Genomic DNA, 26,067 nt, shown 5'->3' with positions numbered 1-26,067 from the left:
CGTGTATGTAAATGGACGCGTACAGCTGAAAACCTTTGTCCTCCTTTGACGAAGGCGTCTTCGATGCGGTCTGAACAATGCGATTCACGTCATTTACCGTCATCAGGGTGGCCGGTTGTCCTGTATTGTCCAGGACATCTGTAAATACGGGATGTCCTTTCCACCGCAGCTGGACCTGTACGGTGATGTACGATGCCACCGATTTCCTTGTCCATCCAAAACTCGGGTCCCCACACGAGAAGTAAGTCTGGATAAAATGTGGATGTCCCGTGGCGCCAGACTGAGCCCATTTTTAAACGTCCTACGACGTGTCCCCACAGATCTGCAGAAGTTGAGAGAAGTAGAGAAAAGTGGAGCCCTGACCCTGCCCACGTGCACTCTGGCATCATGTACACCTTCTCACCTTCGTGACAGAATGACATGTGACATTACCCGAGTGCAGGCCGTTTCCAGTCACATAAAATGGAATAAAGACATCATTTTTGTCCTTTTTTTATGCTTATTCGCTAAACACAGTTCCTGTCAGTGGAATTCAAAATCGACTTGATTCCAATTCATTCAATTGAATCAATTCCATTGGAATTCAGATTAAAATGAACAACTCAGATTCGAATAGTCTCCTTATTAAATACTTTGTTCTTTACACAGTTGACCGTCCCTCCTGGACGGTCTGTGGTGCAACGTGGTGTTGGTGGATGGAGCGAGACATGATGTCCCAGTTGGATTCAGGTCCATAGCGGCAATGCCTTCATCTCCAGCCACATGAGGTCTAGAATTGTCTTGCATTAGGAGGAACCCAAGACCAACCTCACCAGCCAGGGGTCTGAGGATCTCATCTCGGTACCTGATGGCAGTCAGGCTGCTTCTGGTGAGCACATGGTCTTTAAAACACCCCCCCCCCCCCCCCCACACCATTGCTGACCCACTGCTAAACCGGTCAAGCTGGAGGATGTTGCAGGCAGCAGAACGTTCTCCACGGCGTCTCCAGGCTCTGTCACATGTGCTCAGTGTGAACCTCCCGCCTGTTGTCTCTTCCATTTGGACAGCAGCATGTGAAATGGATTATTAATTATTAATCCAAGCTGCTTACTAAGTGGACAGTTGGATTTCACAGAAGTGTGATGGACATTCAATTCCAATTCAGTTTCTCCAGACCATGATGTCCACAGACACAACTACTATAAACCAGGACTCAGAGGTGGGCCTTTCAGGTCCAGAAAGGGTTTCTCTGGACCTGAAATGCCCACCTCTGCCAGGACTTGGTTAATATCTGTAATGACGTTGTGTGACGTAGTGGAAAACCAGAAGGTGGGACCTGCAGATCCTCCACACTGTCCTCCACACTTGTACTGAACGATTGCGAATTGTGTCGTTTAGAAGACACGGAGGATGTGGAGACAATAAATGTAATTAATATAAATGCAATGAATGCCAAAAAGTAGTTACAGGGACAGTCCCCCCCTGGGGACACTCGGGGTTAAGTGTCTTGCTCAGGGACACGATGGTAGTAAGTGGGCTTCTGGTTGACCTGCTACCACCAGCCCACCTGGACCATGTAACTGCGTCAGCAGCCATCAACCTAACAGCCGAGCAATTTTACTATCGTGGCGGTTATTGTGCGTTTATTAAAGCATCTTTTAAACGCCGCGTTAGAGCCCTGACCTGCTCGCCATTTCAAACTCTTCCACAATCTGAACACATAATACGTCCTCTTGCACCGGTCATTTACAGCACAGACATTTTATTAAAAACATGGAGCGTCCTGTCTTGCTCCTTAAAAAGCTGAAAAAGATGAAAAACTTAAAGCACCTGTTGCTGCTGCACGTACATTATTTGAAAGGGGCATTCGCTGTAACATCAATATCAATTTTTCATTTATGAGGATATGAAATATTCACGAAAGCAACACGAATACACAATGCTGAGATAAAGGATAATTAAATGTACTTATTTGATTAATGTTCATTGGGTCCACATGGTTCCATTCGTCTGGTTTCGGCTGTACTAATTCCTCGCATATTTCAAACCGTATTAAATGAGTTCAGCTTGATTTTATTAGTAAGTTGGTTGAATCCAAATGGAACAGAACCGGAACCTTCCCTCTTCTCAGCGAGTCGGAGAACTGATCATTTTAACTTTATTACGGAATAATATTCCCGGCGGACCACCAGTAGTCCCGAGATAACAGCCGGCCGGGCAATCAGCGGTTTATGAGGACCCGTCCACACGAGCCCCCCTGGCATATGTCAGGCCAGATGCCGCGGCCCTCATTACCGACCCTCAGCCCCATCAGCAGGGGACCAGGGAGACATGTCCAGTCGGGGGACCGAATGAGGACGCACGGTTTATCCCTTTGATTAGGTTAACAGCGTTTTATAAAGAGTCTCCTCCAAAAGTCAAAAGCGCGTGAGACGCGATTTCACGCCCTTTCAGCTCCGCCTTTGAGTGCCTCGTCTGCAGATAAGAGACGGTGTGTGTGCAGAGGGGAGAGACGGAGATAAAGAGTGTGTGTGTGTGTGTGTGTGTGTGTGTGTGTTTTAGTGGAATAACACTCCAGAGTTCCCCGGCAGAGACCCCATTACCGCCGGTCCGGCCCCCTCCGGCCCGCACGCCGCTCGGCCGTTGCCGGGCGCCAAAATAAAGGCGCGCTCTGTTTGAGCAGAAGACAATTGCCGGGCCCGCGCGCAAATATTGACCGGGCGGGGCGGGGGGGACAGGAGACCCGGGCCGCCGGTCCTCGCAGGGGGTATAAATACGCCGGCGTGCGGGGAGACGGCACACCGCAGGGAGACCGGCGGCACCGGCACGCTAAAACGCGCCAGGCGGTCCCCATACACCCCCAGGTCCCCACACGGCCCTTTTAACCAGTGTCCCTCTAAACGTGCCGTTCTGTCTCCGCCGGCCGGCGCAGGATGGCGGCGAGCGTCATCAGAACCCTGAGCGACTTCGGCCTGGTCACGCCCCTGCAGCCGTGCTTCCTGCCCGCACAGGAAGAGGAGGAGCTCGAGGAAGAGGAGCTGGAGGAAAAAGGCCAAGGGGACGAGGAGGACGGCGAGGAGAGGGACGAGGAGGACGGCACGACGCAGAGGGAGGGCTTTTGGAGCTCTGACTCCGCCCTCGCCCACAACGAATCAACCAACCGGCTGCTGCGCTTCGCTGAGCTCATTAGCAGCGACGTGCGGCGCTACTTTGGGCGGAGCCAGGAGCCGGACAGCTGCGACATCTACGCCGAGCAGCCGTGCCCGGGAGGTGGAGGACGCCAGCGTTACTACGACGACCTTGTCAGGATAGCGCACTCTAAAGAGGAGGAGCCTAACACCCTGGGCCCTCTGGCCGAACTTTTCCAGGCAGAACACAGGAAGGGGCGTGGCCTACCCATGAGCCAGCGGCGCCTGCCAATCAGCTTCTGGACTGAACCCCACCCCGGGGCCGCGGCGGGCATGCTTGGTGCCTCCGGCACCCCCGACTTCAGCGACCTGCTGGCCCACTGGGCCACGGAGAAGGACAACGAGAGCGAGTACCTACACGCCGAGTACCAGCTGCCATAAAACTACGTAAAAAAAACATTTATTAAAGATCGTTATTTATCGAATCCTGCCTGTCATGTGCATTTAATTTTTCATAATTCATAACAAGAGCAGCTTATTTTTACATTTTACATTTACAGCATTTACCAGACGCCCTTATCCAGAGCGACTTACAATCAGTAGTTACAGGGACAGTCTTCCTGGAGACACTCAGGGTTAAGTGTCTTGCTCAGGGACACGATGGTAGTAAGTGGGATTCGAACCCGGGTCTTCTGGTTCATAGGCGAGTGTGTTACCCACTAGGCTACTACCACCCTACAGGAATCAACATCATGTATTTCTTATATTTACATTTTTACATTTTACAGCATTTATCAGACGCCCTTATCCAGAGCGACTTGCAATCAGTAGTTACAGGGACAGTCTCCCTGGAGCAATTTAGGGTTAAGTGTCTTGCTCCGGGACACAATGGTAGTAAGTGGGATTCGAACCCGGGTCTTCTGGTTCATAGGCGAGTGTGTTACCCACTAGGCTACTACCAATTTATCTTCATGATTGAAGTGTTTTTACCTTTACATTTCTGGCATTTACCAGACACCCTTGTCCAGAGGGACAGTCCCGAGGGACAGTCCCCCCCAGGAGACACTCAGGGTTAAGTGTCCTGCTCAGGGACACGATGGTAGTAAGTGGGATTTGAACCTGGGTCTTCTGGTTGATAGGCGAGTGTGTTACCCACTAGGCCGCTACCACCCTACACTAGGCCCCTACCACCCTACACTAGGCTACTACCACCCTACACTAGGCCCCTACCACCCTACACTAGGCCCCTACCACCCTACACTAGGCCCCTACCACCCCACACTAGGCCCCTACCACCCTACACTAGGCTACTACCACCCTACACTAGGCCACTACCACCCTACACTAGGCTACTACCACCCTACACTAGACCCCTACCACCCTACACTAGGCTACTACCACCCTACACTAGACCCCTACCACCCTACACTAGGCCCCTACCACCCTACACTAGGCCCCTACCACCCCACACTAGGCCCCTTCCACCCTACACTAGGCCCCTACCACCCCACACTAGGCCCCTACCACCCTACACTAGGCTACTACCACCCTACACTAGGCCACTACCACCCTACACTAGACCCCTACCACCCTACACTAGGCCCCTACCACCCCACACTAGGCCCCTACCACCCTACACTAGGCCACTACCACCCTACACTAGACCCCTACCACCCTACACTAGGCCCCTACCACCCCACACTAGGCCCCTACCACCCTACACTAGGCCACTACCACCCTACACTAGACCCCTACCACCCTACACTAGGCTACTACCACCCTACACTAGGCCCCTACCACCCCACACTAGGCCCCTACCACCCTACACTAGGCTACTACCACCCTACACTAGGCCCCTACCACCCCACACTAGGCCCCTACCACCCTACACTAAGTTACTACCACCCTACACTAGGCCACTACCACCCTACACTAGACCCCTACCACCCTACACTAGGCTACTACCACCCTACACTAGGCCACTACCACCCTACACTAGGCTACTACCACCCTACACTAGGCTACTAGCCCTGTTCTACCACTGTTCTATTTTGGAACAAACCAAACTGAGACCTCCGAGACTCTCGAGGTCGTTTTTGGGGTGTTCGGTTGTAAATGTTCTGTTTCTGGTGTGTAGTTAAACTAGACATGTTGTTCCACGTGGAAGCCACCCAGATGAATGACGGTGTGGACAGAACAAAGGTTGAGCCCCCATCTGAGCTGAAGCTCACCTGAAGGAAACCCAAGTCCACTTTGATCCAAACTTCTCCAGTTGGTCCACTTTTTGGAACAAGTTCCAGAGGAACTCCAGAGTTTGGGACTCATTTTGCATGGGGACACAATGGTAGTAAGTGGGGTTTGAACCTGGGTCTTCTGGTTCATGGTAAGTAGTTACAGGGACACATGCTCCCCCTGGAGACACTCAGGGTTAAGTGTCCTGCTCAGGGACATGATGGTAGTAAGTGGGGTTTGAACCTGGGTCTTCTGGTTCATGGTAAGTAGTTACAGGGACACATGCTCCCCCTGGAGACACTCAGGGTTAAGTGTCCTGCTCAGGGACATGATGATAGTAAGTGGGGTTTGAACCTGGGTCTTCTGGTTCATGGTAAGTAGTTACAGGGACACATGCTCCCCCTGGAGACACTCAGGGTTAAGTGTCCTGCTCAGGGACATGATGGTAGTAAGTGGGGTTTGAACCCGGGTCTTCTGGTTTATAGGTGCGTGTGTTACCCGCCGGGCTACTAGCACCTGTTGGCTGGTGTAAATTTGGGTGAAAGTTGGACGGAGCGTCTCCAGTCGGCCACATGCTGCGTCAGAGCCGATGCAGATTTGCATGATGGGAGTTTTCCTCTTCGGCGAGACGCACCAGTAGGAAGGAGACCCGTCACCCCTCGCACGCCCTTATCAGCGCGAGGGCAGCTGTCCCGTTCTCACACGAAGGCCGGCAGCACCATGCGTCCCCGCCAGGCCCTGGTCCTCGCCGCCCTCGCGCTGTGCGCTGGCGTCCTGCCGCCGCGTCCGGTCCACGGCACGGGGGAAGAGCAGGAGAGCGGGACGGAGGAGGGTGAGGAGAAGGAGACGAAGGTGAAGACGGAAGAAGTGACGGAGGAGGAGGGCGTCCTGGTTCTGCACGGCGTCAACTTCGCACGCGCGCTGGAGGAGAACCCGTCCCTCCTGGTGGAGTTCTGTGAGTGGACAGGTTTTACAGAGATTTGGAATGTTAATTTCACGAGGACGGATGGACGTGTCCTCAGCAGCAGCAGCAAATCTGTGTTGAAACGTACAAAATCTCGGCTAGAACAAACAAGCACAGACTAAGACGGAAAAACAGAACAAATTCAAACTTTATTAGTCACGTACACAGTCGTACACGGTACGATATGCGGTGAAATGCTTTAGCGACTGTACAGACCACAGTACTGCAAATATTGCAAATATACAGTGAACCAATATGCAAATACAGCAAACATAACCAAATATTACACTTTTATGTCTTTAATATAAAACATAAAATGTGTGTAACAGGTAGGTGAAGGTGTGCAAATGTGTAAAGTAAAGTAGAAAGTAGAAAAAAAAAAAGGTTTCATCACATTGAACCTGTTAGAGTGACGCTGGTCGGCCACTAGAGGGAGCCAGCACCCCAGGTCAGAGGTCAAACGGTGGCTGTCCCCCACAGACGCGCCCTGGTGCGGCCACTGCCAGCGCTTCGAGCCGGTGTACTCGGAGGCGGCGGCCGCGCTGCGGGGACGCCCGTCCCCGGTGCGGCTCGCCAAGGTGGACGCCGTGGAGGAGAAGGACCTGGCCGAGGAGTTCGGCGTCACCAGTTTCCCCACCCTCAAGTTCTTCACCAAGGGGGAGCGCGGGAACGCCGCAGATTTCACAGGTGTGTGTGTGTGTGTGTGTGAATGTCCACTGGGTAACCTATGTGTGGTGTGTGTGTGTGTAGTGTGTGTGAGAATGTCCACTGCGTAACCTGTGTGTGTGTGTGTGTGAGTGTGTGAATGTCCATTGCGTAACCTGTGTGTGTGTGTGTGTGCGTGTGTGAATGTCCACTGGGTAACCTATGTGTGGTGTGTGTGTGTGTAGTGTGTGTGAGAATGTCCACTGCGTAACCTGTGTGTGTGTGTGTGTTTGTAGTGTGTGTGTGTGTGTGTGTGTGAATGTATATTGCGTAACCTGTGTGTGTGTGTGTGTGTGTGAATGTCCATTGCGTAACCTGTGTGTGTGTGTGTGTGCAGGGAAGCGCACTGTAAAGGGTGTCCTCCAGTGGCTGGACAGACGGACGGGTCCCAGTGCCGTCCTGCTGCAGGACAGGGAGAACGTAGAGGAACTCATCAGCGCCCACAACCTGGTGGTGGTGGGCTTCTTCACTGTACGTCTGAGGACAACCAAACGAGCCAAATTGCACGTTTATTCCAGCGTTTACGGGCAGATTTGACGTTCTAAACGTTCTAAATGTCTTCGTACGCGCGGCGGGTGCGACGCTATAAAAACATCAGACGGAATATTTTACAGAAAATGGTGGCATAGAAATCATGGAACCAATTAAACATGTTCAAATCATGAAGCCAGGCTGCGGAGATGCCTTCTGAGAAGATGGGCCAGATGTTGCTAGCCCTGGACCAGGTGTCTCAGGTGGGACGTGTAGAAGGGGTTTACTGTTCCATGACCTCCGTTCTGGTAGACACGTGACGTTGTGAAAGATCTACAAGATGTGATGTAGTCATGTAGGTGTGCGTGTGTGTGTGTGTGTGTGTGTGTAAATGGCTTCGTACACTCTTCTTATGGCTCCCGTTTGTATATATACTGTAAACGTGTCCTTTAGTCTCTGGACGGGGACGACGTGAAGAGTTTCTATGAAGTGGCTCTGAACATGGAGGACGTCGTCTTCGGCATCAGCAGCAGCGCTGAACTCTTTACAGAGTACCAACTGGAGAAGGACACGGTGGTGCTGTTTAAAACGGTCAGAAGACACACACACACACACAAACACACACACATACACACACCATACACACTTACACACACACACACACACACTTACACACTTACACAAACACACACGCACACACACATACACACCATAGACACACACACACACACATACACACACACATACACACACACACGCACACACACACACCATACACACTTACACAAAACACACACACACGCACACACACATACACACACCATACACAAACACACACACACATACACACACACACACACACACACACACACACACCACACACACACACCATACACACTTACACAAACACACACACACGCACACACACATACACACACCATACACACACACACACACATACACACGGTTACACACACACACACACACACACACACACACACACACCATACACACTTACACAAACACACACACGCACACACACATACACACACCATACACACACACACACACACACATACACACACACACACACACACCATACACACTTACACAAACACACACACACGCACACACACATACACACATCATACACACACACACACACACATGCACACTTACACAGACACACACACACACACATACACACACCATACACACACACACTTACACACACACACACACACACACACACACACGCATACACACACACACCATACACAGCTAATGAGGTTATGCAGAAAAACCGGATACTGATGTTGATGGTGCTAAAATAAAATGTGTGTTGAAGTTTGATGAAAAACGAACAGACCTGCTCATCGAGGAGAAGCTGGACATTGACATTCTGATCAGCTTCATTCAGAACAACAGCCTGGAGCTGGTCATCACGTTCAGTGAAGAGGTAACACCACACAACACCACCTCACATGCCTGCTATACCACCACCACCAGCACCAACCTTAAACCTCCTTCACACCTCCACCTGACCACCAACCTTAAACCTCCTTCACACCTCCACCTGACCACCAACCTTAAACCTCCTTCACACCTCCACCTGACCACCAACCTTAAACCTCCTTCACACCTCCACCTGACCACCAACGTTAAACCTCCTTCACACCTCCACCTGACCACCAACGTTAAACCTCCTTCACACCTCCACCTGACCACCAACGTTAAACCTCCTTCACACCTCCACCTGACCACCAACGTTAAACCTCCTTCACACCTCCACCTGACCACCAACGTTAAACCTCCTTCACACCTCCACCTGACCACCAACGTTAAACCTCCTTCACACCTCCACCTGACCACCAACGTTAAACCTCCTTCACACCTCCACCTGACCACCAACGTTAAACCTCCTTCACACCTCCACCTGACCACCAACGTTAAACCTCCTTCACACCTCCACCTGACCACCAACGTTAAACCTCCTTCACACCTCCACCTGACCACCAACGTTAAACCTCCTTCACACCTCCACCTGACCACCAGCTTTACCTTCTCGCCCTGTAGAACGCGGACAAGATATTTAACTCGAAGGTGCACAAACACCTCCTCTTCTTCCTCAACGGCACCCTGGACTCCCACAAAGCCCTGGTCAGCCATTATCAGGCTGTCGCCAGCGAGTTCAAAGGCAAGGTGAGCTGTGAAGATGAAATATACTTTTCATTATGAAAAGAAACAGTTAAAACTGTTATTAAACTGGTTAATAATAATGAATAACAAATAAGTTCAAAAGTGGAATTTTATATACTGGTGGGTGCTAGTAGCCTAGCGGGTAACACACTCGCCTGTGAACCAGAAGACCCAGGTTCAAACCCCACTTACTACCATCATGTCCATGAGCAAGACACTTAACCCTGAGTGTCTCCAGGGGGGGACTGTCCCTGTAACTACTTACTATGAACCAGAAGACCCAGGTTAAAACCCCACTTACTACCATCGTGTCCCTGAGCAAGACACTTAACCCTGAGTGTCTCCAGGGGGGGACTGTCCCTGTAACTACTGATTGTAAGTCGCTCTGGATAAGGGCGTCTGGTAAATGCTGGAAATGTAAATATCATTTAAGTTCTGTCCTGTGATGGTCGGGCTTATACTTCTGTATAGAAACTAGAACAGAGTGAATAAAAGATTGTGTTCATAGTTGGGGGTCCTAGTGAACCTGAACTGACCACTTCATCCATGGTGACATGGAAGCACGTTGTAAGTCGCTCTGGATACGGGCCGTCTGGTAAATGGCGTAAATGTAAATGTAATCATGTACACACAGTTAAACGTAGACGTAGAAACGAGGAGCGTCCCCGTACTGATCCATCTTGTCTACTCCGGGTTAGGGACGTTGAAGGGACCTGCAGCTGTGATGTGGTGCCACCTGGTGGCCAGGGGCACTGCGGCACGATCACGTGGAATCAGTTTGGTTTCTATTTGGTCCATATTAATAATGAAGTACTTGCGTGGAGCCCAATTCAGCGGAAGAGGAGTGAATTCCCTGCATTCTGACTGATGAGTGATATGAGTGTGTGTGTGTGTGTGTGTGTGTGTGTTCAGGTGATGTTTATTACCATCGACATCACGGGCGCCGTGTCTCACGTGCTCAACTACTTCGGCCTGTCGGAAAGCGACGCTCCAGCTCTGCGTCTCATTGACACCGACAGCCTAAAGAAATACGCCGCGGAGGCCGGGACGGCTATCACCGCGGAGACGACGCGAGCCCTGTGCCAAGGCGTGCTGGATGGCTCCATTAAGGTCAGAGGTCACGGGTATTCCTCAACACAACAACAATAGAGAAATCATTTTAAAAAAAGCTTCTCTTCAGCCTCACTTGATGAGTCAGCCGATTCCCGAGGACTGGGACAAGACCCCGGTCAAGGTCCTGGTCGGAAAAAACTTCGACGCCGTTGTCTTCGACGAAGCCAGGAATGTGTTGGTGGAGTTCTGTAGGTCCAAGCCGCACCCGCGCAGGTACCGTAAAGCACAGTGCATGATGGGCTGTAAAGCACGTCCTCTGGGGTCTCCTCTGGCAGATGCTCCGTGGTGCGGTCACTGTCAGGAGCTGGCGCCCGTGTGGGAGGAGCTGGCCGAGAAATATAAAGGCCGCGACGACATCATCATCGCCAACATGGACGCCACGGCCAACGAGGTGGAGTCAGTGGGCGTGTCGGGATACCCCACTATAAAGTACTTTCCCGCCGGGACAGAAAGGAAGGTGCGACACATCGGCAAAGTCACCACAAACATGCACACTATGCACAGAACGGACCGGAAAAATCCTGAAAAGAAGAGATCAATATCCATCCCATATCATGAATTTAATTTCAATAAGTCCATATTCATAATAAAGGGTTTTAGGAGTTCTTTGGGGATAAATCCAAAATTATTTAATGGAAACTAGGTAGAAAACTAGGTATTAAAAAATGCATTTTCTGTAGTAAAAACAGTGGAAGAGTGAACCAGTAGCCACAACCCATAACAGGTGCAAATAAACGTTATGTTCATATGGGTTCTTCAGTGCATTAGTAAAAAAAAAAAAAAAATTATATATATATATATAGAGAGAGAGAAAGGACATCCATGATGTCCTTATGTTTAATGTACATGGGCCAGGCGTGGCCATCAAACAGGCCTGGTGGTTCTGGCACTGAATAGTTCCTTGAGCACCTCCTCTAATATGATATCATATATTACGTATAAGAAATATCCTCTTAGATGCAAAAAAGTCAGAATTTTGACATTTTTTTAGGTGGTAGATTACAATGGGAACAGGGATCTGGAGTCATTTTCAAAATTCCTGGACAACGGGGGAGTGCTGCCAGAAGAGGAGATGTCTGAGGATGAAGATGATGATGATGACGATGAGGAAGAAGAGAAAAGTGATGATAAAGTAAACGCGTTTATAATAATGCCGTTTTATTGAGGTTTGGGAATGAAAATCCGTATTATTCACGGTTCGGTTCTGTGCTCTGCTCCCTTGCAGGTGTTGGATGAATCTGGTAAAAAGTCCACAAACACCAGCAGCAAAGATGAGTTGTGACCATCGAGCCCTGAAGTCAATACTACGACTCAGAAAAGACAGAGTTTCAGTAATGAAGAGGTGTGGCCAGTTTCAATATGTTCTGGGATCAAAGTGCCAAGCAGTCTTTACCTGAACAGGAAATGAATAAATGAATCCAACAAATATGTTTTTTATGTGTAAGTTATTATGCATGATCCAGCTGAAATCATCCAAACAAAACCAGAATCCAGGACGATCAATAAAAAGTCAAAAAGGCGCTAAAAATGTCAGTAAAGACAAACCAGCACTCGGGACGATGAACACAGGATAAGGTGAACCCAGCCGATTTGTAAGGAAATGGTGACAAAAACAGCACACACAGTGATCAGATTCATCTTCAGTAATGAAAGTGACGTGATTGTCATTGTGAGACACTGCAGCACAGCACGCTGCGACAGGGTGAAACGTGTCCTCTGCATTTAACCATCACCCTTGGTGAGCAGTGGGCACCAGGACGGGCGCCCGGGGAGCAGCGTGACCTCCACACCTGACCTCCAGCCACCAACCCACACGGAATTAGGTAAACACACGCACAGCGCCGTAGGCGTGGGAGATATGAGCAGACATCATCAGACGCTGTAAGGTCAGAAGTTCCACCCTGCCGAGCACATACCCCACTTACACCTGAAACCATAGGAATAAAGTCAAGGTGGAGGGCTGTTTCTCTCTTCTCTTCACATTTAAAACCAGAAACCAGAAGGCCACAAAGTCCCAGGTTCAAACACCACTTACTACAAGACCCTGAGTGAGGGAGGAGGGCTGAAGGAAGGAGGCGGGATGTCTTCAGGGTGAGTTTTTAATTAACATCGTCCAGGTATATATCCTACATACACAAAGTTCATACAGATTACATGACTGGGCAAAATATACATTATATATTACATTACATATATACACAAGTGAGGCCAGCATTGAAATTGGTTTTTAATGAACAAAAAATCTGTTTCTTACATTCTGCAAGCGTTTACCTCAGGAATTCGAACCAGAAACCTTCCAATTACGAGTCCAATTCTTTACCTGATAGGCCACCGCTGCCCACGGTTTACTGCCCAGAAAGTTTTCACCTTTAAATTAGTTGCCTGAGCCTCTAATTCCGTTGTACTTGTTGCAATGACAAAAAGATGATTTAGGTCCCCTTGATGAAGGTCCCGTCCCCACACACTGCTCCCCTGTCATGGTTCCCACTGCTCACCAAGGGTGATGGTTAAATACAGAGGACACGTTTCACCGTGTGCTGTGCTGCAGTGTCTCACAATGACAATCACTTCACTTTCAATTCACAAGAAGATTAAGGCCGGAAATTGTTAAATGAGACTGAGAGACAGTGGGCGGGGCAGACTGTGTTGCCACCTAGTGGCTAGATGCTGAAGGCGACGCTCCAGGTGAAATCTTCTACAGTTGTAACATGTGACCAACGCAAAAGAATCGCTCCTCATCTTCATTTTACTACTAAATAAACTCTAACTGCTGAGTATTACAGGTTATAAGTTATTGGAATAAACCAATGCAACTATAGATTAATATGATAACTATAATCATGCATTGTGTTTGATAAATTATGTACAGCAAAATTAGCAAATAGAAAGTATTGTGAACCATTTTTAAAATCATAAATGATTTTAAAAGCCTTATAGCGTGTTTCTTTCAATATATTTCAAATCGATGCATATTTGTTTTGTGGGTTGCCTGATGAACTGAACCCCTTAATTCAGTTCAACCTCAATGCACAACTTCTACCAGCATCCAGTTGTCCATGCGATCAGTCCAAAATCTGCATCATCATCATCATCATCATAGTAATAAGAACAATTTATTATAAATGGATTATTATTATTTCCTCTACTAGCGGTGGGCAGCCCTGACAGGCGCCCGGGGAGCAGTGCACCCTGCTCAGTGGCACCTCAGGGAATCTAACCAGCAACCTTCCCATTACAGGTCCACTTCCTTAGCCGCTAGGCCACTGGTTGTGGCTTTAGATGATGCCGAACGAGGCAGACGCTGCTGACCTTCATCAGGGACACGTGTAGATGGAAAGGCCTGATGCGATATCAATGCACCGATTATCGATTCATCATGATGCAGCCCATCAATTTCACTACATGACTTCACATTACGTTTTGAAATACGTCAGTGAGGTGATAGTTAAGGCCACGTTCACACCAGCCACCACCACTCAAGCCACCACTCCAGCCACCAGCGCTCCAGCCACCACCACTCCAGCCACCACCACTCAAGCCACCACTCCAGCCACCATTCCAGCCACCAGCGCTCCAGCCACCACACCAGCCACCACCACTCCAGCCACCACTCCAGCCACCACCCCTCCAGCCACCACCACTCAAGCCACCACTCCAGCCACCATTCCAGCCACCACCACTCAAGCCACCACCATTCCAGCCACCAGCACTCCAGCCACCACCACTCCAGCCACCACCACTCAAGCCACCACTCCAGCCACCATTCCAGCCACCAGCGCTCCAGCCACCACCCCTCAAGCCACCACCACTCAAGCCACCACTCCAGCCACCATTCCAGCCACCAGCGCTCCAGCCACCACCCCTCCAGCCACCACCACTCAAGCCACCACTCCAGCCACCAGCGCTCCAGCCACCACCACTCAAGCCACCACTCCAGCCACCATTCCAGCCACCAGCGCTCCAGCCACCACCACTCAAGCCACCACTCCAGCCACCATTCCAGCCACCAGCGCTCCAGCCACCACCATTCCAGCCACCAGCGCTCCAGCCACCACCATTCCAGCCACCAGCACTCCAGCCACCACACCAGCCACCAGCGCTCCAGCCACCACCACTCAAGCCACCACTCCAGCCACCATTCAAGCCACCAGCGCTCCAGCCACCACCACTCAAGCCACCACTCCAGCCACCATTCCAGCCACCAGCGCTCCAGCCACCACCACTCCAGCCACCACCACTCCAGCCACCATTCCAGCCACCAGCGCTCCAGCCACCACCACTCCAGCCACCACCACTCAAGCCACCACTCCAGCCACCATTCCTGCCACCACCACTCAAGCCACCACTCCAGCCACCATTCCTGCCACCACCACTCAAGCCACCACTCCAGCCACCATTCCTGCCACCACCACTCAAGCCACCACTCCAGCCACCATTCAAGCCACCAGCGCTCCAGCCACCACCACTCAAGCCACCACTCCAGCCACCATTCCAGCCACCAGCGCTCCAGCCACCACCACTCCAGCCACCACCACTCCAGCCACCATTCCAGCCACCAGCGCTCCAGCCACCACCACTCCAGCCACCACCACTCAAGCCACCACTCCAGCTACCATTCCAGCCACCAGCGCTCCAGCCACCACCCCTCCAGCCACCACCACTCAAGCCACCACTCCAGCCACCAGCGCTCCAGCCACCACCACTCAAGCCACCACTCCAGCCACCATTCCAGCCACCAGCGCACCAGCCACCACCCCTCCAGCCACCACCACTCAAGCCACCACTCCAGCCACCATTCAAGCCACCAGCGCTCCAGCCACCACCACTCCAGCCACCACCACCTAAGCCACCACTCCAGCCACCAGCGCTCCAGCCACCACCACTCAAGCCACCACTCCAGCCACCATTCCAGCCACCAGCGCTCCAGCCACCACCACTCCAGCCACCACCACCTAAGCCACCACTCCAGCCACCAGCGCTCCAGCCACCACCACTCAAGCCACCACTCCAGCCACCATTCCAGCCACCAGCGCTCCAGCCACCACCACTCAAGCCACCACTCCAGCCACCACCAGCCTTTGGGTAATTATTTAGATAGATTTCTTAAATCTTTTTCATACGGGCAGTATAAAAAAAAAGTTCATGCAATCTGTTGTCCGTCTTCAGGCTGAAAAGCTCCAGAATGGATGATTTGGAGATGGAGGTGAAGCTGATATTCCACTCCACTCTACAACTCCACTCAGCCCCTCCCACAGAACTTTGACGTTGTGGAGGTACTGAAGACCAGCAGCAGTGACTCTGACCTCATTTGATTGATGTGACCTCCATCTTACTCGTAATGCTGCATTCAGGACAACATTGCAGTATGTGTGTGTATATATATATGACCAACGCAGAAGAATCGCTCCTCATCTTCATTTTACTACTAAATATATATAAAATTCTAAACCACAACTCTCCTGGAAGTGATTTGGCCATCTGAGTGAGGCTGTGGACTCAACATTCCTCAAGTAAGTCAGTAATAATCCTCATAATAAACCTGCACCAAACATGTTCCCTGTGATATGAACCAGTTGAATGGTCCACACCTTTAGCCTATAGAATCGCAGAAATAACGTCATCAACGCCGTTCACCAAGCAAAAGAATAAAATGACTATAGGAACCAAGACGGCGGCGGCCACACCGGGTCCTCACCATGTTTGTCTTTAGTGTTGTGTAAAGGACAAACTCCACTACAGTCACCTACAACGTCTCGACCTTGAAAACCACCATCTAATCGAGCCTGATGAAGACGCGTTGGAGACACTGCGCCGAGATACTTAACTTCTAGTTTTAATTAGTATAGTTTAGTTTAGTGTGTATATTCATATATATATTTTTATTTTATGATTGTACTATGGGGGGGTCTGTGTGAAACATTATTTTAATACACGTTATACTGTGTATACTGTAGTACTGACAATAAACCGAACTTGAATCTTGAATGAGGGGCGGGCATGAAGGCTGGACTATGGTAATGATTTGCCATTTTGGGGGGTGTGGCAGTGTTTAACACTGCGTATTGAGCTGGCAATTAATTTTGAATTTATTCACTGTAGGACATATTTCGTTTATGCACATGGCGTAGGAATCGTGTTTTGTTCGGGTAGTTTTGACGATAAGGCGATATGTTTATGGGTATTAATACATGTGCTGCCCCCGGGGGCGGGGCCCTAGCTTTGATGAGGTTAAATAACACATTTATTACAATATTGTGTTTTACTTAGCAGTGTGGTGAAAATCCAAGATATCTAATCCTGCCATGTCCTGGACATTAAGATAAATGTCTATGACACTGATGGACATTGTCTGGAGAAGCTGTTAAATAATGTTTAATTGTCATTATTTACTGTCATTTATACAGAAGGTGTTTGTTGCCATTTCTTTTTTGGTTTGTTTAAGCAGATACGGAAGCAGATGGTCGCTGTTCGCTCCCTGTCCTTCACCAACAAACACCCTTTTCTTATTTCTCCTCTCTCTCAGACGTTCTGTAGATTCTGAGGTTCTGTCGAGACTGAACTCTGATGCTGTTTTTTACAGTTGAGGAGGTGCTGGATCACTACCTGATCTGTCTCGTGACATAAAGGCTCCAGTTCTATGTGTAAGTCAGGTTCTCATGCATACCTGTGGGCACACAAGGTGTGGTGAAGTGACAAAAATGACAGTCAAGACATCCCGGACCATTCTCATGCCAACAAAATCTGTCCAAACCACAGGAATACCGGCAGTGTCAGCGCAACTCCGGTCGGGTTTGTTTTACAGCATATTTCCATTACGGGCATTTCTGATTAAAAGAGAAGTGAAATGGAAGCAAGCAGCAAGCATGTTTCAGCCACAGAATCAAAACCAACATCTTCTTCTTCTCATTCTACCTTCAGCTGGTTCTTCACACAACTTCAACGCCTCAACGTCCCTATTCAGAGATTTCCAGCTATCAATCTGATGGCTTTAAAGTTGCAATGAAAGGAAGGAACAATGAAATTGCTCCATAGGGTGGTAGTGGCCTAGTGGGGTAACACACTCACCTATGAACCAGAAGACCCAGGTTCAAATCCCACTTACTACCATTGTGTCCCTGAGCAGGGGGGGGACTGTCCCTGTAACTACTGGTTGTAAGTCGCTCTGGAAAATGCCGTAAATGAGAATGTAAATGGGTAGAATTTATGATGCGAAGTGGAGTCGAAACTCCAGGCGCACGAGGCTGAAACATTCCACTCATTCCTGCCCAGTTCCTGTCTGGTCACTGGCTGACTGGCAACCTACCAGTTTCCTGATGGATCTTCCAGCTCCTCAGGCTGTCTCTGCCCTGGAGGGCGGGGCCGTCACGTCACGTACGCTGGGTCACAGCCGGTCCCCACGTCCATGCAAATAAATCTGCATGCAAGAAAGGTTTCTAGAAGGAAAGCACGACATTTTCTTGCAAAACCTTAAGTAGGTGACCCTGTTATAGTAAAGTTTTGTGTCATTTAGAAATGTCCTTGTCTTTCATGAGAAGACCAACGTAAAAGGGGTTTGAATGCAAATAATGGTACCATGATGTTATTCTAATGGACAAAACAATAGTCCTCTATTTGTAAAGAAAGCAGCTCCTAATCCTGCTCAGAACAAGACCTCTCAGCCCCGAAATCTTGTTCAACAAGGCCTCTGAAGTGGCTCATCAGGAATTGCACCACAGGACCACGTAACCGTACACCCATGCGTTTTAGTAAAACATGTGACACTGCGTGGAACGACCCAATACGACCGGGTTTCATCAAGTTATGCGGAGGAGTTCTTCACCTCTACAGACCAACCCTGTAATCCGCCACTGATAGTATAGTAATAGCAGTCTTTTCTCTCGCCGCTTCTGGGACAGAAGAACAGTGTGCAGCCTTGTGACCGCCTGGTCCTTCCTGTTTTTCTGCCCGCCGTTTTTCTTGCTCGACGGTCCCCGAATTTACACCGCCGTCCTGTCGGATTATATTTTGAGTTCGCGTCGTCCCGGCGACTGAGGAACGGGTTCCATGCGCTGTAGGACATGAAGCCTGAACAACAGGCCCGCCTGGTGTCATCGATGAATAACGATCAGACGCGTGAAACTCATGTGACTTCCTGCTCATTCCACCTTCCATCAATGTCACCGAACCGACGTCACCTGACCGCATCATCTTCCTGGCGGGTTCTCAGCATGTTTTATAAGAAAGAACACTTTATATCTTCATCTGTGGAGTTGGTAGACATGCATCCCCACCTGGACCACATCAGGTCTCAGTCCCGATCTTTGGCCATTTCACCATAGTTCTATAATAGTTCTGGCAGATATCACACGAGTCCAAGCGAGACACAAAAAAGAAACGCATCACAAGTCAAGTGCACCAAAAACGAGGAGGAAGGTCGGTGGAGGGCATGTGTATGACGAACTGGTCACCCCTGACAAATCACGTATTTTCTGGTATTAAACGTGAACGTGTTTTAAATGCGGGTATTGAATTGGATCCAGTTGAGGTTAGAACTGCCTCCACCACAGTTTTGGGCTTGAAGGTCTCCTCGCCTTCATCTCAGCTCAATCTTTGTCTCATCTGACCGTTGTTCATGAAGCAGATGTCAGCAGATGTTTGGAAACCACCCCAGGAGACCATCCTCCAATTCTCCCGTTGTTCCCAGCGTTGCTGTCAGTCATCATCACCATCTAAAGGACCCATCTTTAAGCGCGTGTATGGATATATATTTTTGATTATTGTTAAAGATGCATGGTAGTTATTCCACCCAGAAGATGAACAGATATGCAGCTAATAAATACATAAGAGAATGAGGTGCTGGTACCTTGAGGGAGAAAACCTGGGCATCAGGAAACTCGGATTACAGTAACCCGGCGGCATTTAGACTCCAGTGGCATGCGACTGAGCGGGTTTTCCTCCAGCGCTTCCTGCTACCTTCATACGCACATTATCATTTATTACTGCACACCCAACAGCTTCATTTCACCCCATGATGTCCTCCACTGTTCCGGTTGGGAACAGTCTGGAGGCGAGAGCTCGAAGAGACGAGCGATCATGAGTTGAGGTTCGGTAGATGTTCGGCCTCAGGTGATGGGAGGTGCATCCCACCAGCAGGACCTCAGTCCTGGAAAAGCGACGTGAAGGACAGAGGGCCAGAGCAAAATGACATGTCAGACCACCAGTACACTATAATACTTTATAATCGTTTATGAATACTTTATTAATAGATTATAAGTGTAATGAGTTCAGTGAAGGTCCTTTAACGGCTGAGAATTATGGGTCATGTCTATGGGGGTGATAGTAGCCTAGTGGGTAACACACTCACCTATGAACCAGAAGACCCAGGTTCAAATCCCATCTACTACCATCGTGTCCCTGAGCAAGACACTTAACCCTGAGTGTCTCCAGGGGGGGACTGTCCCTGTAACTACTGATGGTAATTCGCTCTGGATAAGGGCATCTGGTAAATGCTGTAAATGTAAATGTAATGTCATGTAAAAATGTCTTGAAGAAATGATGAATGACCTAGGAGCCAGAGCAGCGCATCCTCCACTCTAGCAGCTGCAGACGGGCCGAGAAGGTTCCGGAACCTGTGTTTTGGCGCTGTTGAAGGACACACCACGAAATGTGACGGTACACGCCGTAAGAAGGCTGGAAATGTGTAAACAGGGAGGTATTTTTGGCATGCAGAAAACAGAAAACCACCCGGAACAACCTCTCAGAAACAGACATCATGTGCCTCAGCGAGCGTCATCCTCTTCTTTACACCTCGGCACGGCAGCCGTTTCTTGCACTTACTTTTACATTTGTGCCATTTGGACACCCTTATCCAGAACGTTCTTCCATGTCACCATGGATGAAGTGGTCAGTTCTGGTTCACTAGGACCCCCAACTATGAATACAATCTTTTTATTCACTCTGTTCTAGTTTCTATACAGAAGTCAGACAAGAAGAAGGTTCCAAGTTCATCTAAATATTCTCTAAAGAGGAAGTTCTTGAGCTGCCGTGTGAAGGTGCTCAGTGACTGAGATGTTCTGACCTTGAGGGGAAGTTCATTCCACCACCGAGGGGCCAAGACGGAGAAGAGTCTAGATAAGCGTCTTCCTTTTACCTTCAGAGATGGAGGGACCAGGCGAGCAGTACAGGAGGCTCGGAGTATACGAGGTGCAGTGTGAGGTGTAATAAGGGCTGTGAGGTAGGATGGTGCTACTCCATGTTTGGCTTTGTAGGCCAGCATCAGTATTTTGAACCTGATGCGTGCAGCTACTGGGAGCCGGTGGAGGGAACGTAGCAGAGGGGCGGTGTGGAGAACTTGGGAAGGTTGAAGATCAGTCGTGCTGCTGCATTTTGTATTAGTTGTAGAGGTCGGATGGTACATAGTGGTAGACCAGCTAGAAGGGAGTTACAGTAGTCCAGTCGTGAGGTTACTAAGGACTGAACCAGTTGGGTGGATTGATAAGTGCGGAGCCATCTGATATTTTAGAGAATGAATCTATAAGAAATTGGTGATGTGAGTCAGTCCCAACTGGCCAGCAGCTTACAGTGTTGGGGGAGTGGTTTTACATTTACATTTACATTTACAGCATTTATCAGACGCCCTTATCCAGAGCGACTTACAATCAGTATTTACAGGGACAGTCTCCCTGGAGCAACTTAAGGTTAAGTGTCTTGCTCAGGGACACGATGGTAGTAAGTGGGATTTGAACCCGGGTCTTCTGGTTCACAGGCGAGTGTCTTACCCACTAGGCTACTACCACCTTTAAAATGATTAAAATAATAATACAACTTATTGGCACGTATAGGTCATATTCAGATCGACGAGAAAAACTCTAACATTTCGTTTAAAAGTTCAGGACTGATTGAACAGGGAAGTGGGAACCATCAGGTTTAATAACATTTACATTTCAGTGAAGAAGGAAGCAGTAATCTGAGCCTGGTCCATCGTCACCGAAGGCATCTGTGAAATGCTGAAAGAAATGACTGTCTGTTAGACAAGAAAGATGTCGAGTAAATAGCGTATACACCAGGAAGTCCGCGCTACACCTCATGGTCCTTCGTTTTAAATATGGTGTAAATAGTGTAAATATGGGATCATGTCCATATTAATCATGCGATTATTATTTGCACCCAGACGCGTGTATCTGTCCTCTCACCGGTCTGGTATGGCAATGTCATATTCGTACTAAAAAACACTATACACTAAAACACTATAAGGCATTTCACTGCATATCATATCGTGTATCCCAAGCCAGACCCGAGTTTAGAAGGTCAGCGTGGGGGCCGGAACAGGTCAGCTAGCACAGTGGTTCCCTGAAGCCCCCGTGACTTCTGTCCAAGAATAAACTGGTAAAAAACAAAAAAAAAACAGAAAATAAAAATGTCTACATAGAGCCTGCAGGATAATATAGTGTTTTGATGATCCTATTGGATTTTTATTAATGCAATATTTTTTTAATAACCTCAGCCCCCCCCCCAGGTTGGGAACCACTGAGCGAAAACATCCAGATGATGGGCGGATGAGGAAAGCCTGCCGGTGCAGACATACCAGTGCAGTCTTAAACCGAAACTGAATTCGTTGAGGACAAAGAAAGAGGAGGAGAAGCGAGGGATCGGGGAGGAGCACACACTATTTAAAGCAGGAGTCACAAAGGAGGCCAGCATTTTGTCATTTGGTCATTAGGTCAAGATGGCTTTACCAACATGGATTTGGGCGCTAACTCTGACAATTTTATCAGGTGAGTTGATTAATCGACTTTATCATCATCATCATCATCATCATTGGTAGTAGTAGTTTATTTTTAAAGACTATTTGCCACCATGACTGTTCTGTTCCTTTGCAGGGGATGAATAGTTTTGGTCCCTTGTTAATAAGAGGAATGTGTCCTTTCAGTCTCTCTGTAGGAGAAGACACAGGTGGGGGTTTACAGGACACATTTTGTCCACCTAGGCACCACTACTTTTGATGTTACCCATCCATTAAAAATATTAATATTCTGCTATCCAACATTTCTCAGGGCACATCACTATTAAGAAGAACTTATCAGGTCTTCACTAACTGTCCCAGATAGATTTACTCCCAACCTGTCGGTCAAGAACTGGGTGTGATAGGCTTCCATTTACATTTAGAGCATTTACCAGACGTCCTTATCCAGAGCGACTTACAGTCAGTAGTTACAGGGACAGTCCCCTGGAGACCCTCAGGGTTAAGTGTCTTGCTCAGGGACACAAAGGCAGTGAGTGGGATTTGAACCTGGGTCTTCTGGTTCATAGGCGAGTGTGTTTACTCTTGTGTAATAGTCATTTTTTATTTACAACTCATTTTATTAATAATACAGCTTTGTGGTGCTTTATTGTGGTTTCACAGCGTTGCCATGACATTTTAGGTCAGGACTATATTTCTGCACTTTTTGACCATCCGTGATTTGTGACCTCCACAGCACAACTGATATCAGCTGATAATTCTACCATGACTGCTCCACCATCGAATTCAACATCTAACCAGACTTCTGCCCCAGCTGCCATCCAGACTACTGGCTCAGCTGCTAACCAAACTTCTGCCCAAACTACCATCCAGACGACTCCCTCTGCTGCTTCTACTTCTACTGTCCAATCGACGACGTCCAGTGAGTTCATATCCCACGGCACAGTGTCCTGCGGGTTCCCCGTAAAGATGCTCGTACAAGCCTCATACATGATACGTTTAACAGAACCCTTGTTTCCTGGAGATCTGAAAGCTCTCGTTTGTCTGCTTGTTTAGGTGCTCCGCAAATCATACCAAACATTGTCTTCACCACCAACGAGAACTTCACCACCGACCTGTTAAACTCCAGCTCAGCCGCTTTCCAGAATCGGTCCATCAAGATCAAGCAGCTCGAACCGTTCATCCGCTCCGCCTTCCCGAGCTTCAACAGCCTGACCCTGGTCAGCTGCAGGTTGGTGGACATGCGGGGGACAAAGTGAACAGCATTTACTCAGGGTAAAGTGTCCTGCTCAGGGACACGATGGTAGTAAGTGGGGTTTGAACCTGGGTCTTCTGGTTCATAGTAAGTAGTTACAGGGACAGTCCCCCCTGGAGACACTCAGGGTAAAGTGTCCTGCTCAGGGACACGATGGTAGTAAGTGGGATTTCAACCTGAGTCTTCTGGTTAATAGGGGAGCGTGTTACCCGCTAGGCTACTACCACCCAGCAATTACAGGGACAGTCCCCCCCTGGAGACACTCAGGGTTAAGTGTCCTGCTCAGGGACACGATGGTAGTAAGTGGGGTTTGAACCTGGGTCTTCTGGTTCATAGTCAGTAGTGACAGGGACAGTCCCCCCCCCTGGAGACACTCAGGGTTAAGTGTCCTGCTCAGGGACATGATGGTAGTAAGTGGGGTTTGAACCTGGGTCTTCTGGTTCATAGTAAGTAGTTACAGGGACTGCCCCCCCCCCTGGAGACACTCAGGGTTAAGTGTCCTGCTCAGGGACATGATGGTAGTAAGTGGGGTTTGAACCCGGGTCTTCTGGTTAATAGGGGAGCGTGTTACCCGCTAGGCTACTACCACCCAGCAATTACAGGGACAGTCCCCCCCTGGAGACACTCAGGGTTAAGTGTCCTGCTCAGGGACACGATGGTAGTAAGTGGGGTTTGAACCTGGGTCTTCTGGTTCATAGTCAGTAGTGACAGGGACAGTCCCCCCCCCTGGAGACACTCAGGGTTAAGTGTCCTGCTCAGGGACATGATGGTAGTAAGTGGGGTTTGAACCTGGGTCTTCTGGTTCATAGTAAGTAGTTACAGGGACTGTCCCCCCCCCTGGAGACACTCAGGGTTAAGTGTCCTGCTCAGGGACATGATGGTAGTAAGTGGGGTTTGAACCCGGGTCTTCTGGTTAATAGGGGAGCGTGTTACCCGCTAGGCTACTACCACCCAGCAATTACAGGGACAGTCCCCCCCTGGAGACACTCAGGGTTAAGTGTCCTGCTCAGGGACACGATGGTAGTAAGTGGGGTTTGAACCTGGGTCTTCTGGTTCATAGTCAGTAGTGACAGGGACAGTCCCCCCCCCTGGAGACACTCAGGGTTAAGTGTCCTGCTCAGGGACATGATGGTAGTAAGTGGGGTTTGAACCCGGGTCTTCTGGTTAATAGGGGACCGTGTTACCTGCTAGGCTACCACCACCCCTGGTGACAAATCTGCTTGTTTGTTTCAGCTCAGGCTCGATCGTCCACAACACGAGTGCGGCATTCGGGGCCAACGTCACCGTCCCCAACATCACCAGCATCTACAGCGTCATCAGCAACGCAGCGAAGAACCTGACCGCCACCCTGCCCATCACCTTCGTGAACGGGATCGGTGAGTCCAGTTTCCACAATTCAAATTTGAATTTTATTAGTCACGTACACCATCGTACACGGTACGATACGCAGTGAAGCGCTTTAGCGACTGTACAGACCTCAATATTGCAAATATACAACGAACCAATATGCCAATATCGCAAACATAACCAAATATTACACACAGCAGAGCTGCGTTGGCCGGGAATAGTTGCGATATTTGCATGTTGGTTTAAAAGAGAAGGAGAAGGGTGATAAGGTGACGTGGACATGTCCCCCTTCCTCCGCACTGTGACCCTTATTTCCTCTTCCAGCCGTCAACTCGGCGGGGACCGCCAGGACGAGCCTGCTGGCCGCTCCCTGCCTGGTCGTCATGTCGCTGCTGGCGTGGCAGTAGCCGGGGGGACGTCGCCGGGCCGCGGGGAACACGGGACGCGTCCCGTGCATGATCCTGTGGAACTATTCGTCCTTTTTATTCACGGTGCCGAGGTCCCGTTACTCAGATGATGTGTGATTGAGGAGAGAAGACATGGCGCTGCGTTGGTATTCTGGAAGGAATTTGAAATGGCACAGAGAGTAGGACGCGGACACGGACACGGTCCCTGAGGTCACATGCTTCCGTCAAATTTTATATCATGGTGATCACCTACAATACAACTACAATACTTGCTGTCCCCTCCCCTTCTGTCACCGCCACGGGGCTTTAAATGGACAAATGAACTGATTAGAAAGCAGGGACGTATGCGACTTCAGGGACACGTGTCTGACTGTGATTGTTGTCTTCGTTGTTGTATTATTTTATGATATTATTGCTGACTTGTGAAGCTGTGTAAAAATCACAATAAACTTTTGAAATTTGCTCCTTAATTGATCGGTGGCTGTGTGCAGTAAACCCTTCGTCTCATCCCGGGACCGCTTGTCTCAATGAGAACTTGTGCACAGCGT

The 26,067-nt window shown here is 49.3% G+C and overlaps 3 protein-coding genes across 10 annotated transcripts in view; all 3 read left to right on the top strand.

Annotated features, from left to right (window-relative positions):
* Positions 1-26,067, top strand: part of LOC114785606 (NACHT, LRR and PYD domains-containing protein 12-like) — a 438,381-nt gene that overhangs the window by 263,603 nt on the left and 148,711 nt on the right. The gene's annotated exons all lie outside the window — the stretch shown is intronic.
* Positions 6,060-12,260, top strand: pdia2 (protein disulfide isomerase family A, member 2). Its single transcript, XM_028974800.1, has 11 exons — positions 6,060-6,294; positions 6,784-6,990; positions 7,346-7,479; positions 7,933-8,070; positions 8,828-8,938; positions 9,556-9,681; positions 10,591-10,788; positions 10,859-10,979; positions 11,067-11,248; positions 11,783-11,923; positions 12,017-12,260. Exons 1-11 carry the CDS (start codon positions 6,060-6,062, stop codon positions 12,071-12,073), a joined length of 1,650 nt encoding a protein of 549 aa, XP_028830633.1. The 3' UTR covers positions 12,074-12,260.
* On the top strand, positions 22,389-25,989 carry LOC114785863 (uncharacterized). The gene is made up of 5 exons (XM_028972506.1): positions 22,389-22,544; positions 23,247-23,432; positions 23,567-23,741; positions 24,999-25,141; positions 25,437-25,989. Exons 1-5 carry the CDS (start codon positions 22,496-22,498, stop codon positions 25,517-25,519), a joined length of 636 nt encoding a protein of 211 aa, XP_028828339.1. The 5' UTR covers positions 22,389-22,495; the 3' UTR covers positions 25,520-25,989.

The sequence above is a fragment of the Denticeps clupeoides genome, chromosome 3 (genome assembly GCF_900700375.1).
Source record: "Denticeps clupeoides chromosome 3, fDenClu1.1, whole genome shotgun sequence".
Lineage (NCBI taxonomy): Eukaryota > Metazoa > Chordata > Actinopteri > Clupeiformes > Denticipitidae > Denticeps > Denticeps clupeoides.
Note: the sequence above shows the minus strand (reverse complement) of the source record. Positions and strands in the feature narration are given on the sequence as shown.